This window comes from Perognathus longimembris, chromosome 2 (genome assembly GCF_023159225.1).
Source record: "Perognathus longimembris pacificus isolate PPM17 chromosome 2, ASM2315922v1, whole genome shotgun sequence".
Classification (NCBI taxonomy): Eukaryota; Metazoa; Chordata; class Mammalia; order Rodentia; family Heteromyidae; genus Perognathus; species Perognathus longimembris.
Window position 1 is genome coordinate 89607259 of NC_063162.1, and position 18814 is coordinate 89626072.

Below are 18814 nucleotides of genomic sequence, written 5' to 3' on the forward strand. Positions count from 1 at the left end.
GGGAGGCCAAAGCAGGTGTGTAAACAAGGTTTCAAGAGATATGTAGGTAAGATGGTGTTCCTGCAAGTTCTTCCATCCTTCCTGTAAGGTCACTTCCAAAACATGTAAGGAAAACATGGTAGTGTATGCAGACTTTTACTTCAGAGGCCTTAAAATGAAGCTTGTTTCCAGGTGAAATATGCTCAGTGCTCGTGGAGTAAGAAATATTGCTTGCAGCTGTACCGATGTCATTGCTTGACTAAAGGCTTTAGAAAATACTATGGTTTTCCTTTGAAAGTGAATAGATAGGAAGTGCCAGGTGTGGTAGCTCACACCACTAATCCCAGCCACTTGTCAGGTGGACTAAGGAGGATAATTTCTCAAGGCAAGCCTGGGCAGAATGTTAAGCAGACTTCATGTCAATCAATAAGCCAGGTGTGGTGGTGCACATCTGTCATCCCAGCTATGCAGAGGCCTGCATGGGAGAATTGCAGTCCAGGCTAGCCTGGCCAAAAGTTGAAGTCCCTATCTGAAAGAGAACCAAAGCAAAAAAGTGGCTCAAATGGTAGAGCACCTGCCTAGAAAACAGTAGGCCTTAATAAGAACTCCGGTAGTGCCCCCCCCCATTAGATTCACAAAATAATGAATAGATAACAAATATACTCTTTCTGGCTAGGAGGTGGTGTTTTGTTAATCCAGAAAGGATAAATTTAGATATCCTTAAGACATAGAAAGGCTTTAAGTAAAGGATCGTGCTTAATTTTAGAACATAAAAATTTAAATTAACAGTGGCTCACTAATTTATTTTCAAAGGTAAATACTTGATTGGAAGCCAGCTGGCAGTTGTTGTTGTTTCTTAAAATTAGCTGTTAATCAAGGGGTGGGGCTAGCAGAGGCCACAGAGGTAGGGAGATGTCTAAAGCAGGCTCTGGTTTAGTTAGAAGAAGAATGAGAAGGCACCCCCCCCCCCCCATCCCCGTACCTCAGGAAGAGAGGCAGGACTCCTCATCTGAACTGCAGCTGAGCTGTGTAAAAGCACGGCTGGATTCCTGTCTTAGTGGCTTAATTCCATGATGTGGAAGGAAGACGGGGAGGATACAGGGTAAGGAAGGAGGATATGGGGATACAGAAGAAGCCAGTGAGCCCTGGGCAGGTGCCTGGTGTGTAGTTAACGTGTGGGTTCATTATACTACTCTTACCCTTCAAACTGTACCTGGGTGGACATATGTACAACCTATATGCTCATATGGACTTATCATCCACTAACTGGAACGATTTATATACATGAACAATGACAGGACAAATAAAGGGATATACTTGAAAGGTTTTTCAAGTGATTTTTTAAGAAACACACCCCATAACCAGTACAGAAACTTGGCATTTCGTGCCTCCTTGTGTCGTGCATTGAGAAGTCATTACCACTTGCACAGAATTGCTGCCCCAAATGTTTCACCTGAATCAAATCTTGATAAAACAATGAAATAAGCTCAAAGGTCAAATATCAAAGCAGCTGTTGTGGGTCATCTAATAAGTTGGTGTTGGGGAATACAATACCAAGGTTCATAAAAACAATTAGAAAAAGGCAGGCATTGATAGCTCACGCCTGTAATCTTAGCCACTCAGGAGGCCGAAATGAGGATTATGATTCAAAGTCAGCCTGACAGGAAAGTTCATGATATTCTTTCTCTCCAGCCACCAAAAAGCTAGAAGTGGAGCTGTGGCTCAACTAGCAGAGCATTAGCCTTGAGTGGAAAAAAAAGCAAGGGACATTGCCCAGACCCCACGTTTCAGGCCCTTGTACCAACATAAAACACAGAACAAAAGAATCAGAACAATACCCAAACCCTGTTCGGGTGGTTCCTTTTTGACCCTTGAAATTGTAACATATTTTGGGACTAGTTGTAGACATAAAAATGAAGTGTTCATAGTAGCTGATAATTAATGTTTAAGTATTTTAGGTGTTATATCAGACTATCTTCATCCTCGTCAGATGCATGCTTAGTTATTTTAGGGTGAATTTAACATGCTTGCATATTCTTTAGATAGTGTGGGTACACATACATTAGGTTGGCCCATTTTTCAACTACTGTTTGCTGAGAGGAAACACAGTCAATATCAGCAACTGCTCACAGTTCAGATTCTTTTTTCTTGAAATAGAGAAAGAAAGCAAATGTGGTAGCAAGCAGTGCTAGGCGAAAAATCTGTGTGTGTTTCTGGAACTTTTTTTTTTTAACCTTTTGTTGGTAGTTGACATAGGAAAGTCGGTTGCTGGCAGACACTTATTTCTCAGATGAAAGGCACCACTACTGCATGCTCTCTGGGAGTAATTGCCCCTAATGGCGCGTAAATTTTCTTGGAATTGATTCTACAACCACTGAAATTGATTTCTAGCATAGGCAAGAGGGAAAGCCTCTGTGTGAACTGTCATGTCTTGAATCAGCGTGACAACAGTCGTCAAGAAGGGCAAGCAAGAAGGAAAGGATCAGGAGAGCTAGTAACACTGATAGGATCTTTTTTACATGAATGCCATTTAAGGATAAATCGGTCTACTCAAGGAAATAGAGCTCATTGGCTTCTGAGCAACGGTGCCTTTTGGATGGGTGTGAAGAGATCATATAGCCTTCTTTGTAGTCATGGCCTTGACATTTGCTATAAAGTAGGGCATATAGCTGAAGTTGAAATAAATCTTCCACTCGGTTTTTCTTTTTTTTTTTGGTCCTAAGATGTCAGCTGAAGCTCTGAGGTTCCTGGGGCTTTCTGGGTAACAATGATAAAGTCATAGGATGCTAATTTCCTATTTCTCTATTAGAGAATTTCCCCCCAGCCATTTCAATAGTCTGGGTTTTAACCTTCTTCTGCATCCTCAACAGATCCCTAAAGAAGTGGCTGACATCTTCAACGCCCCCAGTGATGATGAAGACTTTATGGGTTTCCGAGATGATGTTCCCATGGAAACACTGTCATCAGAGGAGAGCTGTGATAGTTTTAACTCTCTGGAGTTGGGGAAACAGGTAGGTCCACTCCCTCTCTGGCCAGGTGTGTTCATCTGGAAGCCCTGTGTCTTCACTGGATGTTCTTTTTTTTTTTTTTTTTTAATGTGGTCTGAGAAAGGTAGTATCAGTTAGTTGGCAAGCCTTATATTTTATAAGCGTTTACCTTCTGATTTTCAGAAAGAGTCAAGTGTTCCCATTTCCTATTTTAATCCTGGCCATATGCAGAATATATACTTTTAAATAAAGGGACCTCACATGATCAAATCCATTTTCTTGGCTCCCTCCAGGGCAGGCACCTGTGGCGAGGCTGTATTCAGAGTCCTCCCACGCAGTGGAGGGAGGACCAGCCCAGCTCTGCGTACCCACAGCGCCCCGAGCACGAAATGTGCTGTTAATATGAGACAATTGCCTCACTGTGGTCCTGCAGGGAGCTTCTAGCTGTACCTCATTGCTGCATTTGCTGGGGAGAACATTATTCTTTCTTTAATTACTTTGCTTGGAAGCTACACAAGTTGAGTTCTCTGAGCGTTGTGTGCCTGTGGGTTCATATTGTGCCTTAGAATGGCCGGTGGCTTTTTTTGTGTGTATGAAACTCGAATGCCTCATTCTCCTTTCCATCATTGCTTCTCCTTGAAGGCTGTAGGTATAATGTTAGTGAGGTGTGCAAGGGAGCCTGCTGATTTACAAAGATGTCTGTGTATGTCTGTCCTCCGAGCTGTGCTGAGGTCTCAGGCCTCCCCAATCTCTGTGGTCCTTGTCTGACTTGGTATTTTCACAGCATTTTTGACTACCTCTTTCCACTCCTGAGTCTTCTAAATGCAGATTTAGATGTTGTCCTTAGATATTTTCATTCCTAGTGATCTCATGAGTTGTCCTGTTTGCAACTGTTACCCTGATCTTAGTGTGCACTCTTGGTCTGTGGTCTATTTCTGGGACATGGTTCCATGACCACTGGTGAGGAAAACCTGAGTGCCTGGGATACATGGAGCACAGAGTCCAGTCCAGTGCTGTGCTGTGGATGTTCCATTCATTTTTCCCATAATTCCACCCAACTTCCACTAAATACATGCTGCCTAAATTTCAGTAGATCTCAAGCATTCACCTGATGGCTTCAGTTAAGCACATTCATTTTTTTCTATGCTTTGGGGACACTACCTACGTTTTGGGGGGCATACTATGTTTGCACAAAATTAAGATCAGGGAAGCACTTAGCAGAGCATACAACACTTTACACCCAACCAGTCACAACTGGGGAACTGACTGACTGTGAGCTCATCTATACCAAGTGGATTTGCAATTTTTGTTTTTGTAATTATTTCTATTTTGGTGGCTCTTGGACTTAAAACTCAGGGCCTAGCACATGCTAGGAAAGCACACTTGAGCTATGCCCCACGACTCTTTGTGCTTCCATTAGCTATTTTTGCTTGAGCCTACCTGAACTGTGATCTTTCCATTTATACTCCTGGGAAGCTGGGATGATAGGCAAGATGCACTCTGCCCAGGTCTTTATTGGTTTAGATGGGGTCTCATGAACTTTTTGCCTGGGCTGGCCTCGACCTATGATCTTCCCAGTGTCTACAACCCAAGTAGCTAAGATTATTGTCCTGAGCTACCATGCCTAGTTTGTTTGCTACTTGTTTATTATTTTATTTGTTTGACTGCTCTTGGTCAAAACCTCATGCAATAGATCCTCAAATAAGGCAGAATTGCTGTATTTCAGTCTAAGGTTGCAGCTAAGTCATGTAATCAATGCCATCAAGAATGGTCATCAAAGATTTCCGAGCTGCCCACTGCCCTATGAGAGTGTCCCAAAGGTTAAGGAAATACCAGAAGTTGGAAAGTTGGGACTTGGCTGTTCCAAATCTTGTCCTATTCTCTTCAAGCTCTGGGAGCAACTTTGGAATATTTAATGGAATTTACCCACAGACATTTCTGCCCTAACACAGCCCGCAGGGGTGCGTTGGGCTCCAGGAACCTGTTGCCTGCACTCATGCACCCTCTGTGCTCCTCAGCAGCCAGCTGTGTGCCACTCATGCTCATAATGAGCAGCCCTGGCATGCTGCTTGTCCCACCCCACACATTTGTGATCATTTAACCAGCCAACAGAAGCTTCTTGAGATTGCACACAGAGTGTGTGGCTGACTCTGGTCCCCTTAAACACAATTTGAATGTCACCAAAGAAACTGCCCTTCCGTAGGGGTATTTTTTTCTCAAGCAGCTGCACCACAGCTATCAACAAAGGAACAAAGTAATTTAGCTCTGAGGAAACTCACTCCAATTACCCATAATAATTCATAGGAGACATTTTTAAGCCTAAAGAATGCTAGCTGTAGGCACTTTTTAAAAAAACGCTAGTTATTTTTCCACTCGTCTGTTATATCTATGCCTCTCCCCCCCATCCCCCCGCCCCCTGGAGATATCAGAGTTTGAAGGAATGTATAATTAAAGTCAGGAAAGGCAGGGGGAAATAGGGTTGCAAGCAAATGTTCTGAGCGGAGTTCTGAGTGGTTATTGCCCCATCCTGGGTGGGAGGAAACTGGAACACAGACTTGAGCCCTGTTGGAGGACTGTGCTGTTAGGGGTCCCCTGGATGGGGGAGTTTCTCTTTGGGTCTGTCATTTTTTTCCCGTCTTTTCTTTTTGTCACACATGCTAGTCAGACAGCTAGATTTCCTCTTGTATTTTAAGAGGAAGAAAAGGTCATTGGGAAAAAGTCGTGTGTGTGTGTGTGTGTGTGTGTGTGTGTGTGTGTGTGTGTGTTTCTATCGAATCCAGATCCTGCAAAGTCTGGACAAGTTTTGTCCCACCTGAACCATACCCCAGCCCTTTCATTATATTTTGTTTCTGAGACAAGATCTTTTACCTTTATCAGGCTGCTCTTGAACTTGGGTCCTCCTGCCCCAGCCACTCCCAGCTTCATTTTTGAAGAGTTGTTTACATAACATCTTTCCCTCTGTTTATAGGCTTCCCACCCATGTTTGCCCACCTTCTGGCTTTGGGGGTGAGGGGATTGGCATCTTTCCATCAGTCCCCATGGCCATTGGTAATGGAGAAAGTCCAGTCTCCCTACCATGGGCAGAGGGGTGAGAAGGGTATGAAAGAGAAATGTGCTCAGTCCCAAGCAGGTGCTGCGGCCCAGGTGGGAGGAAGGTAGGTGTGTGTGAGCTGACCAGTTTCTCGCCTCTGTCTAGGGTTTGCAGAACACTGAATCCCAGTAACACATATCATACCACCAGCATGCCAGCAGTCAGTAAGACCACAACATTAAGATGTGTGTGTGTGTGTGTGTGCATTTGTGAGCAGATGTGTGTGTCGGGGCGCTTATTGTGGTAAAATATTTTAGACAGCATTTGCCATCTTAACCATTTAAGTGCATGGTTCAGTTGTAGAACACTTTCATTGTCTCTGGCAGACTTCTAGTCTTGAACAGTATTTCTAGTCTTGAACAGTATTTCTCCATCCTGGTGTCCTCTTCTGTTTCTGGTGTCTGTAATGTGGTAGTTGGTGTTTTGTTTGTTTCATTCTTATGACTGGGTCTTTTTGTATAGTCTAGGCTGGCCTCAAACTTGAGATTCTTCAGTCTCTTAGCCTCCCAAGGATTGTATTACAGCCAGCACCATTACATCTGGCTTACGTGTCTGTTTATGGTTTTCTCTTTTTTTTTTTTTTTTTTTTTTTTGGCCAATCCTAGGGCTTGAACTCAGGGCTGTCCTTGAGCTGTTTTGCTCAAGGGTAGCATTAGAGCCACAGCTCCACTTCTAGCTTTTTTTTTTTTTTTGCTGGTTAATTGGAGATAAGAGTCTCACAGACTTTCCTGATTGGGATGGCTACGAACTACAGTTCTCATATCTCAGCCTCTTGTAAAGCTAGGATTAAGGGGTGAGCCACTGGTGCCTGCACTGCACGGTTTTTCCTTCCCCACAATGTCACACCTTCCCTTACTCTCTCCCAGTTTTCCCCTCCTGTCCCCAACCCATAAGTTGTACAGTTTATTTTCACATGTGTGTTCTTACTTCAGCAGGATGTGCGAAGTTTCCATTCCAAGTATTTCACAGAAGAGCTGCGGAGGATTTTTTTTGAGGACACCGACTCTGAGGATTTCGAGGGATTTACACAGAGCGAGCTGACCGTGACCAGCACCTCAGAAGCCAAGGTAATAACAACAGCACAAAATGAAGGGTCACAGAGTTGTTAGTACTGTTTCTGAGCAGTAGTTTTACTGGGCACAAGTCATTTCACCTACTCAGGAGGCCGAGATCTGATGATCACATGATTCAAAGCCAGTCTAGGCAGGAAAGTGTGAGATTCTAATCTCTAATGATCAAAAAAGTTAGAGGTGGGGCTGTGGCTTGCTTAAATGTTAGAGCACTAACTATCCTTGAACAAGAATGTTCAGAAACAGTGCCTAGGCCCTGAGTTTGAGCCTTTAGACAGGCACCAAAAACCCCAAAATCACTTAGAAAAAAGTTTCACTTTTTTTTCTATTTATCATCCAAACGAATTAACCTAAAAGTCACTACACCAGGATCAATCGATCCCCGGTCCACCATTCGTTTCTCTCAGAGACAATCTGTGTCTTCCCTTTGTCTTTGTGGGGACAAAGCCAAGGTGCCTTTCAGGTCCTGGCAGAACAGTTTATTTCTGGTGTCTTAAGCTTCTACAACCTTAATTTCTGGTAATTAATTTCTTAATTTCTGGCTGGCTTTGAACTGGATCTCAGAGTGGCTAGGATTACAGGTGTCAGCTGCTAGGGGCCAGCTGATATTACTTCTTAGGTCTGGTAGTCATCAGTCAATCTGTCCTATGTCGTCCCCCTTTCCCCCATGCCTCCTCTTCCTTCCCCATTTCCCTCCCCGCCCCCCATGGGAGACTGTTAATGTTTGTCTCATTACTCATGTGTAAATCATTTACATCCTTGTTCAGGTCCTGTGTGTTTCAAGTTTGCTTAGTATCATTTGCTTTGTATCCTTCTACTTCTCAAAATGTTTTTGCTAGTGAAGAGAATTACTTGGAGACAAGGCATAATCGGATTTTATTCTATAATCTACTCATCCAGTTTGTGTCTTTTTATCAGAGAATTATGATTATATATATATGTTTTTATGGTACTATGAGAAAAGCATTTTATCAAAGTGTAGGTTGCATTCTTTCTGTCAATTTCTGTAAAAATCCTTTTTCTGAAAAGTTTCTGTTTTGGCCAGGTGGCTTGTCTCATGTTGATTAAGTTTTTGTTGCATCCTATTCTGTTTCTGTTAAGACATTCTATTGCAAGCTCATTAAATTTTAGTTACATCCTATTCCTGTCAAAACATCCTATTATAAACTCATTAGGTTTCAGTTACATCCTATTCCTGTTCCTGTTATGACATCCTATATTATTAATTAAGCCACATTCTGTTTTTAAAAAAAAGTTTTGCCCTCTTTGAGCCAACCAATTGTGAGCAGATTATGAACAAAGCTTGTCTCCTCTAGCAGAGGGGCAGGGCCTGCTGCATTAGGGATAAAAAGGGAGCAGCCCGCCTGCTCTGTGTGCTTGCTTGCTGAGATTTCTGCTGATAGTGCAGAAATAATTACTTCTACACCAAAGTAATTGTGCCTTGCTGAGACTATTCTTTGTTTTTGTGTCTTCAGTTATGACTCTTGTGTTTCTTGGAGTACATGTTAACAGTTCTAGAATTGAGCTGAGGACCTTATGCCTGCTAGGCAAGGACTCTACTACTTGAGCCACATTCCAAGCATCCCCCCCCACCCCCAATAGGGTCACATTTTTGTCTGAGGCTAATCTTAGACTTAATCTCCCCATCTCCATCCACCTCCTCTGTAACTGGCTTTGTAGGTATACTTCATATGCAGATGACTTATTTTTTTAGATAGAATGCTAATTTTAGTGTTAAATGTCATGTTAAATTTCCCAGACTGGCCTTGAACTGACAGTCCTGATGTCTGCCTCATATGCAGGTAGAATTATATGCATCCTCAATTATGCCCAGCCCACATTTAGAGTTATTATTGAAAAGTATATAGTTTCTCCCTTCACCATTTTAGGAGTTTGCTGGCTGAGTTAATAATATTTGATTATCATTTATCTAGTCATCTAAGATAAATTCTTTTCTTAGTTCTGCAGCTTGGTGTCTCTCCCTCTTCTGGGAACAGCATTTCTGTATTGTCTGCAGTACTGGCTTAGCAGTCATACTAGCTTTAGTTTATGTTTATCATGAGAGACCTTTGTTTCTCCTTCAGTTTTAAAGGATAGCTTTGCTAGATATAGTAGTTGTGGCTGGCAGTTATTTTGCTTTAAGGCTTAAAATACAGCAGTGCGGGCTCTCCTGGCCTTTAGAGTTTCTCCTGAGAGGTCAGTTATTCTGGAGTTTTTTCTTTGTTAGAGGTTGCCTTCTCTTACAGCTTTTTCAGTATTCTCTCTTTGCATTGCACTCTTGATTTTTTTTCTGGCCATATCTATTTGGGTTCTAAATGCAACTTGTATTTGGATATGCATTTCTTTCTCTCAAGACATATATTTCTTTTTGCTATAATTGAATAGGTTTTCTAAGCTTTCAGCCTGTCACTTCCCTATACACAGATTCATAAGTTTTGTTCGTTTATCCAGAAATTTTCAGTATTTGTAGTCATTGTTTTCTTTCCCTCACTTTGTCATAATTTCCTCATTTATCTTTAGTCTCTGAGATTCTTTTTCTGCTGGGTTCTGATGCTATTTTCCAATGAGTTTTGTTTATTGAGCTTTTCTTTTTCTTTTTTTTTTGCCAACCCTGAGGCTTGAACTCTGGGTGGGAGCACTGTCCCTGGCTTCCTTTTTTCCTCAAGGTTAGCATTCTGCCACTTGAACCACAACGACACTTCCAGCCATTTCTGTTTATGTGGTGCTGAGGAATCAAACCCAGGGCTTCATGAATTCTAGGCAAGTATGCTACCACTAAGCCACATTGCCAACCCCTAAAAAAGTGCTCAGTAAGAGCTTTTCATTGCCATATTTCTGTTTTGTTTTTCAGTCTTTCTTGGTTGGATTCTTTTTGTCTAAGTCTTGAACTGGGATAATTTTCCTGTTTATCTGAGTCATCTTTGAGTTCATTGATGAGTATGTATGTGTGTGCATGTGTGTGCTGGTATTGAACTGAGGGCCTGAGTGCTGTCCCTTAGCTGTTTTGCTTAAGACTTCTGCTTCCAGATTTTTGGTGGTTAGTTGAAGGTAAGAGCCTTGGGGATTTTTCTGCCTGGATTGGCTTCAAACTGTGATTCTCAGATCTGAGCCTCTTGAGTAGCTAGGAGGTATGAGCTGCCGGTGCCCACCTCATCAATCATTTTTGCTAATAGACCTTTGAACTCTTTGGCATTTCAACCATTTTCTTATCCTTGGATTCAATTATTGAAGAATTAAAGACTTTTGGAGGAGTCATGTTGCCTTTTCATATTTCTTATGCTTCTGTGTTGTGTTTTGCTGCTGAAGAATGTCTCTTCTGGATTCCTATGGGTGGGGTATTGCTGTGGGGTCATGACAGCACACCGGCTCAGTCTCTAACAAACCACTCACAGCAAGTCCCCCAAAGCAAACCAGAGGGGAAAGAATGAAGAACAGGCTAAAGACAAGGACCACACCACTAACAGTGAAAGGTAGAATAAACTATGAAATGAAAGTGTGTAAAAGTAATTATAATGATAAAAGGCAATAAAGGAGAGGGCACAGGGTGAGGGGAGAGAGTAGTAAGGTTCAATAAAAGTGGGAAAAAGAAAAAGATAAGCTATAAAAACAGCTGACAATGAAGTAAGTAAATGCAGTTAGGTAAAGGTAGGAAGGAATTTAAAAGAATTAAAAAGGAAATAATGTAGAAACAATAGTAAATTATAATGGGGGGGGGGGAAGCAACAAAAAGACCAAGAAGTAGCAAAGCTCCCTCCCAGCCCTCTTTAACACTGGAGCTTGCCAAGTCTGTGTGGTAGCAGGAGCCTGATGTGCTGTGTCTGGAGTCCTTCATCCAGAAGAAGGGTGGCGGGCCAGGCAGGGCAAGGCATCCTGTCCACCAGGGCTGCCTTCGCTTCTTTAGAAACATCCCTGTGTCCTTACTGGGAGCTGCTGCAGTCCCCAGCAAACTTTGAGGTCTGTGAGCTGGGCAGATTCCCATTCATCCCCCAAACCTTTGGTCCCCAGTTTGCACACCCAGGGGTAGAACACTTCCAAGCTGGGGGATGTCCCCAAGAGTGATGGAGAGTGGAGCTAGGAAACTGCCCTGAGCTCCACACTGGATGAGGAGAGGCTGGAGAAGCCCACTGGCACACTGCCTGTCAGTCCCAGGGCTTTCAGACCCTGGCCGGGGTAAACTACCCTGCTGGAGGGAGAAGGTTGTGGACTTCAGTCATCTGCCAGTTCTGAGCTCAGCTCTCAATTTCTGTCGTAATCCATGGGTGATGCTCCTCACCACTGAGGGAAGGGTACTGTTTACTGAGTCCTTCATAGACCCTGATCTCTCAGGCTTCCACTTTGCTCCCTCTGCATGAACATGGCCATCTTCCACCAGGCCCTGTGGTGGCAAGTTCCCAGGCTCCCCACCTTGTGACAGGTCCTTGTTTTCAGGTTCTTGAAGTAGCCCAGTCTCAAACTATAGATGCCCTCTGGATGGTGCTGGCCTATTAGAACATTTGGAGATTCTGGGATCAACAGGTGCCTTTCTTCTTCAGTGCTGGCTTGGCAGGCAGGAGTCACTGTCACTGATTCTCCACGGTGGAGCTAATGGTTTCTCACGCAGCAAGGGCTGCTGGTCTCTGGGCTGAGGGCCCTACCTGTGCCTATGGCTTTGAGCTGCCCTTTTGTGTGCCTGTGCCTACCCACCACTGGAGCTTGGGTTGGACTGTTTCAATTTTTCTCTGGACTGTCACTTTTTATGGTTTCTCTGTGCATTTTAAGCTGTCCTGTGGTCAACTTTGTGATCTCAACGCTTACACATGGAGTCACACAGAAGAAACCGCTAAACTGCTATCTGACTCCAGTAAAAAAAAAAAAAAAATTTTTTTTGCCAGTCCTGAGCCTTGGACTCAGGGCTTGAGCACTGCCCCTGGCTTCTTTTTGCTCAAGGCTAGCACTCTACCACTTGAGCCACAGCGCCACTTCTGGCCGTTTTCTATACATGTGGTGCTAGTGAATTGAACCCAGGGCTTCATGTATACAAAGCAAGCACTCTTGCCACTAGGCCATATTTCCAGCCCTCCAGTACATTCTTATTTCTCTACTTGGTAAGGTGTAGGCACATTGGAGCTGGCAGTCAGCTGCCTTTTTCCCCCCTCCCTCACAATGAGTCCAACTAGAATTTTGGTGGCTACACCAAAATTAGTTATTACACGATTAGCTCTGGTTTGGGAATAGACTCTAGGAATGTTTCTAGCCACTTACCAGTCTGTAGCTGAGTCCAGCCTGTTGCTGTTCTACTCGTGTCTGCCTGTGTTCAGCATTCTGAGCAGTGGTTCCCAGGGTTAGTTTTCTCACCTGTGTTCCATGAAGGATGCCAGGAGATGTATCCTTAATGGGAGATACTGAAGCCTGTCTTAGTTTCTCAGAGTCTCTGTTGAATCTCAATCACCTCTGTCACCTGGATGATAGCACCCTGCCACAGCACCCACTTGTAAAACCAAGGCTTTCTCATTGAGACCTGTACTATGTGTAGTTTAAAAAAATGTGGGTTAGCTGGGTGCTGTGGTTCACATCTATAATCCTAGCTACTCCGGAGACTGAGATATGAGGATTGTAGTTCAAATCTAGCCTGGGTGGGGAAGTCCTTGAGACTTTTATCTCCAATTAACCACCAAAAAGCCAGAAGTGGAGCTATGTCTCAAGTGGTAAAATATTAGCCATAAGCTGAAAAAAAAAAAAAGCCCAGGGAATGTGCCCAGGCCCTGAGTTCAAGTTCCAAGACTGGCATGGCATACACACACAGATACAAAATTGTGAGGTGAGGCTTTTTTGTGCAGTCTTGTCTGACTGGTACTCTGCAGCAACCTGGAGCACTGTCTGGGTAGCCAGGGAGCCGTTCCAAACTGAGGGCACATTGGGCCTGAGGATATCTCTCACTGACCTCCTTGGCAGGTTCTCTGCCTACTCCATGGTCACTGGGGGAAGATGGCTCTCCTTCCCTGAGCTGTGTTTCTGCTGGTTGAGCTGATGTGCTGGGATGCTCTCCTTGTCCCTGGCTTGTCTGGAGATCTCTCTCTCTCTCTCTCATTCTCACACTCCCTTGGCTTCTCTCTTTCCATCAGGCTTCGATGTACCAGAAGCATGCCCACTGTGGAGGAGCCTGGTGTAGTCAGTATATCGCTCGCACCCACCGCAGCATGTCAGTGGGCAGGAACGGCGTCTGGTTCAGTGCTGGATCGCCTGAGCTTTGAATTGATTTATTAGCATGCTTTGTGGGTTTAAATAGAAATCTTCTCAGGGGTAACTAGTAATACACAGCAAGCAGAAGCTTTTCACTCTCTGTTCTTCCAAACAAAACTAAAATATGCTTTTGTTTTGTTTGTAGATACCACAGCACACCACTGTGCTCTACATTCTCCCAGCCTTCATAATAGTTTTGAAAGCATGTTGATTTTGGTTGTAGGTGTTTTGTTTGTTTGGTTAATTTTGTTTTCCCTTTCTGTCAGTTATAGACCTCATGTTTTTCCTCTCCCTTTGTTAGCTCATGGCATCAGATTCGAGTGAGGGGGAGAAAGCATCTCAAGCAAGAGGGGAAGAGGATGAAGCCATCCCTACAAGAAGAAGGTCTCAAAGAAGTAGCCTGGGTCTTAGAGTGGCCTTCCAGTTTCCCACCAAGAAGTTGGCAAAAAAGTCTGACAAAAATGGTTCTTCTGAGCTATCCTTTCCAAGCTCACATTTACAGGACAGTAAAAATATTCTTGGAAGAAACAGAAACTGTAGAACGGCACAGGAAAGGGACGATTCCGTCTCTGAGTCTGAGGATGACATGAGGGATGAGAGCCAGGAGAGCTCGGATGCCCTGCAGAAGAGGACCATGAACATCAAGGAGAACAAGGCCATGGTAAGGCCTGGGTGGGTTGTGCAGCTCAGAGGCCACTGAGCATCCCTGTCCCAAAGCTGTTCTCAGGAAGCTCTCCTTTGGAGGTCCCATTTGCCTTTTCTAGAACCCAAGGCAGTTATTACACGATTAGCTCTGGTTTGGGAATAGACTCTAGGAATGTTTCAAGCCACTTACCAGGAGACAGGAACCAAACAGAATTACTGTATGTCAGGTTAAACTGGCAATCAGCCATGGTACTGGGGAGGAGAGGGGCGTTCTTCAGGCAGAAAGTAGCAAAGAGGAAATTCTCTCTTGGCTGACCATAAGCCTAGTCGCCAAGGGCAAAGCAGGAATGTGGCTTTTGTCTGGAAACTGCTTTCCTGTGACGACACCATCTGAAGGATGGGGAAAGGTTCAGGAATTAAAACAATCTCTTTAATTCACTTGTATCCCCTTCCTATGGTTGTACCTGTACTATCTGTGTATCTTATCTTAGAACATTGGAAACCGTGTGTACTGGTATTAGAACTAGGAAATAGAAAGTGAATACCAAAATCGAGAGACACAGGGTAAAAAAAGACAAACGACTACAAAAGCAATACTTACAAAACTGTTTGGTATAAATGAACTGAACAACTCATGAGGGGGAAGGGAAAAAGGGGTAGGGGGGAGGGGGGAATGAGGGAGGAGGTAACAAACAGTACAAGAAATGTATCCAATGCCTAACATATGAAAGTGTGACCTCTCTGTACCTCAGTTTGACAATAAAAATTTAACAACAAAAAAAATAAGGTCACTTTCAGGAATATTCAAAAGCCAGAGCCTGCTTGATTAAGACAAAGATAAATAAAACAAAACAATAGCAAAAAAACCAAAACACTTTTATTAGAAAAAAATGCAAGAAGGCAAAATCGTCAACTGTTTTTGTCTCTTTCTGTAAGTAGTCAATAACTTAAGACTTTTAAACAATTCTACCACCTAATCACTTTCTTCATTTTAGAGTATTTTTTTCTTTAATATTTTCCTTTTAAGAAAATATAATGTGTTATTATACTTGAGGTCAGGTATCTAATGAGTTACTTAGGATAAATCAAATGTCTACTTTGGGATAATCTTTATCAATATGTGGTTGACTAAAAATTTTTTTGTGTGTGTGTGTGTGTGCCAGTACTGAGACTTGCTCACAGCTGGTACTCCTTATCACTTGGGCCACACCTCCAGTCTGGTCTTTTGCTAGCTAACTTAGACTTGTCTGCCCAGGCTGACTCCAAACATTGGTTCTCTGATTTCAGCCTCTGGAGTATCTAGGATTATAGGAACTATATCCATCTATATCCTTTCTTAGGACTTTTTTTTGTGTGTGCTAGCCATATATTTATATAAATCTAACACGTAATTAGAAAAGAATCCTAATATTTTCAGCTTGGCATGACTAGGTGCTCATTTCAAAACATCTTCAGAAATTATTTTGAATTATTTTTTTATCAGGAGTCAGATTTTTAGAGTTCTAACCATTAATTAGAATCATCTAGTTAAGCCTTTTGTTTTTTTAGAAATGGCTGAACATTTGAGACCCAAGTATGTAAATTTGTTTGTGGGTCACACCGCTAAATTTGGTGGCTGAGTCAGGAGTCTGAACCTCATGAGGTTGGCATTGGACATTCTAGAATTGTCTTTACTGTGTCATGTTGTTTCTGTGGATCAGGGATAAACATAAATTTGGCTCATATGAATGACACCAGCTTTCTCACTGTGGGAGAGAAAATCTTTTCCTGTGAGGACTGTTAAGGTTTATGGAGAGTACTTGAGTAGGAAAACAGAAGGCTTGTGGCAGGGGTTGAGCGTGTAGACCTGATAGCCAATGATTGATGGGAGATCCTTTCTTTCCCTCCATCCCCAGCTTGCTCAGTTGTTGGCAGAATTGAACTCAATGCCAGATTTGTTTCCAGTGCGAACCCCGGCCTCAGCTTCTGTAAGTAGAACTCCCTCTAATTAACTCAGACATATCCAGATACTTAACTGAATGGTCACCAGACCCTTTTAGTCTGTGTTCTTGGTTTTAGAAGAAGAAAACAGTGCGGCGGGCCTTCTCAGAGGGACAGATCACACGGCGCATGAACCCAACCCGGAGTGCCCGGCCCCCAGAGAAGTTTGCACTAGAAAAATTCACTCTCTCCACTACCAAATTTGCAGAAGAATTTTACACATTCAGAAGAAGGAAGACTATTAGTGGGGTATTTTCTCACCGAAATATATTATCCTTGGCCCGTGTACAGTGGTTCTCAAATGGAGATAGGCGTGCTGGCTATAGGTGCAGGGTAGCATTGAGAGCTTGCACGTCCAGCAGGTTCTCAAGTGTGACTGTAATGTCCTAGGTAGTACATTTAAGACAATCCCTGGGCTAAGCTGAAGGATCTGCTCAAGCATGCAGGAAACCCTGGGTTTGATTCCATAGCCTTGTACAAACAAAGCTAGAGGCCTGTTAATAGCTCCAGCCGGCTTTGACATTCTGCAGGAGAGGAAGTAGAGGATTTCCCCTGGCTCCTTGGCTTTAGTAATGGGCATTTCATGAGCCATCAGTCATCAGTGAGATATCGTGGCACCTCCACACTGTAGGCTTGGCCTGTTGTGTGGTTTGCTTCTGGTCTCCATAGAATTAACAGAACCCCAGAGCCCAAGTTCCTCCTTTATATCTGTGTCACTTCCATGAAAGAAAGATTTATGTAGGACAAATGCCTAATAAGTGCCTCTATCAATACTAAGGAGAGAAGTAGTGTTAATTATGCACTATTTTAAACAGCCCTCCATTGATCTAATTCCAAGTTCCGTTCATTTTGCAGGGAAAATGCCAGAAGTACCGACAACGCCGTCGCCTGTCTTCTTATCGTCCTGTGGAAGATATCACTGAAGAGGACTTGGAAAATGTTGCCATAACTGTTCGAGATAAAGTCTATGATAAAGTTCTGGTAAGAAAGATACCTTATGAATACTTTGCATGATTGTGACTCCAGTGACAGTCCAAGACATTGGTATTGAAAGCCTGCATTGTCTTTAAACTGTGTTGGGGCTCTCTGAGCATGCCTATAGGCTGGGGGAAGGCAGGTACAGGAGTGTTTAGAGGAACATGCTTGTATACAATTGTTATTATTGCATCATAAATAGTGAAAGAGTTACTGGAGGGGTAAGAATAGCCATGAAAAAGGAGACTTAGTAGGAAATGAGTTAAGATTTCTTCTAAATGGTGGTTTAGAGGACGGCTTTGTGCTTCTCTTTTCTTTTGGAAAAATAATGAGCAGCTCAAAGTAGTATTAAAATGTTTATAGTTGAATTGCCAGGAGGATTTCCATTGAAGGCTCCAGCATCAGTCTGGAATGGATGGTGCCCAGGGCTTGTCCCCTCCTTGACACCTGAATGGAGTTCTGCCATCACTGCCCTGGACTTTGTACTGGTCACTCCATCAGCCTGGAGGTTTCATTCCTTTTGAGCTTCCTGCTCAGCCTCATCTGCCCCAAATGTACTTCCCTAGCCTAGAACTAAAGGGCTGCCAGTGGAGGGCACCCTCTTTTGTCCTAGGCTGCAGGTGGTTCTGGGTAAGGGAGGTAGGTTGCATTGTGCACTTGGTAATATAGTAACGGCAGGCCCCTGTGCCCCAGGGTAACACGTGTCATCAGTGCCGGCAGAAGACCATTGACACCAAGACAGTGTGTCGGAACCGGGACTGTTGTGGCGTGCGAGGACAGTTCTGTGGGCCGTGCCTGCGCAACCGCTATGGGGAGGATGTGCGGGAAGCACTGCTGGACCCGGTAGGAATAGTGTTTGCTCTGGGTATAGTGAGTTGATGAAGGGGATAAGGGGTTGGGGGTAACCCGTACTGCAGAGTGACAGCCACACTTTCCCTTTCTCTATCTTCCACTCTGAGAGAAGTAACAAATGGCACTTTCTTTCTGGAAGAGAACATGCTCAGTGATAGACAGGGTGGGAGAAAAGTTTGGGTTTACCATTGCTTTTTTTCTTGGCCAGGGGTTGGCCAAGAGAGTACAGCAGTACAGAGTGCTCCAGGCTCTGGGCTCTCAACCTTTCCTGCAGTAGCCGTAGGACAGGTCCAGGTACTGTCTCCAGTTTACAGAATCTGATCCACTGTCAGTGATGTAACAGTGCACACAGGTAGCAGTACTGGAATTTACACTTCAATCATTAGCAAATCTTGAGCTTCCAAAGCCGTAGAGGGGGTACTGCCAATGTCTAAAAACTCCTGACAGTCTCCATAGTTTTGTAACAGAGGCTTTGGAACTAATCCTATACAGCTGATGGCTGTGTCTAAAAAGGACACTTCTGTTTTCTTGTATAACGCGGGGATGTCAGCTTCACATTTGAGAAGGAAGGTCACCTCGTAGGCTATGGGTCCCCTGTGGCATGGGTCGGAAGGGGCTATATAACGAAAACTGGAGGAGAGGTGAAGCCAGGTTTGATTGGAATCCATGGTCTGGCCGAGAGCCTGTGGGAGACACGTGCACCCTTGTTTTCTTGTGTAGGATTGGATGTGCCCTCCCTGCCGTGGGATCTGCAATTGCAGTTACTGTCGGAGGCGCGACGGCCGCTGTGCCACGGGAATCCTCATTCACCTGGCTAAGTTCTATGGTTATAATAATGTTAAAGAGTATCTGGAGAGGTAAATCTATAACATCTTAAAACTAGGGGTTGTGACCCTCGAAGTCCAGGGTGGGGACACTTACTGTAGTACTTGGTTTATGGAAACCTCCTTGAGTTCATCCATTCTGTATCTGTTTGCATTGGAGAAGCTCAGGCCTATTCATTTCCCTAGGAGAAA

At 43.7% G+C, this 18814-nt stretch overlaps 1 protein-coding gene across 2 annotated transcripts in view; it reads left to right on the plus strand.

Moving 5' to 3' along the window:
* Cdca7l (cell division cycle associated 7 like) overlaps positions 1 to 18814 on the plus strand; it is a 32758-nt gene that overhangs the window by 12181 nt on the left and 1763 nt on the right. The window contains exons 2-9 of one of the 2 annotated variants that reach the window (XM_048339715.1): positions 2850 to 2990; positions 6993 to 7124; positions 13648 to 14007; positions 15887 to 15958; positions 16050 to 16220; positions 16827 to 16952; positions 17640 to 17789; positions 18519 to 18655. In XM_048339715.1, coding sequence (XP_048195672.1) covers positions 2850 to 2990; positions 6993 to 7124; positions 13648 to 14007; positions 15887 to 15958; positions 16050 to 16220; positions 16827 to 16952; positions 17640 to 17789; positions 18519 to 18655 — 1289 coding nt within the window. Of the gene's footprint in view, positions 1 to 2849; positions 2991 to 6989; positions 7125 to 13647; positions 14008 to 15886; positions 15959 to 16049; positions 16221 to 16826; positions 16953 to 17639; positions 17790 to 18518; positions 18656 to 18814 lie in introns of both variants that reach the window. The other variant, XM_048339713.1, reaches the window with a different exon arrangement.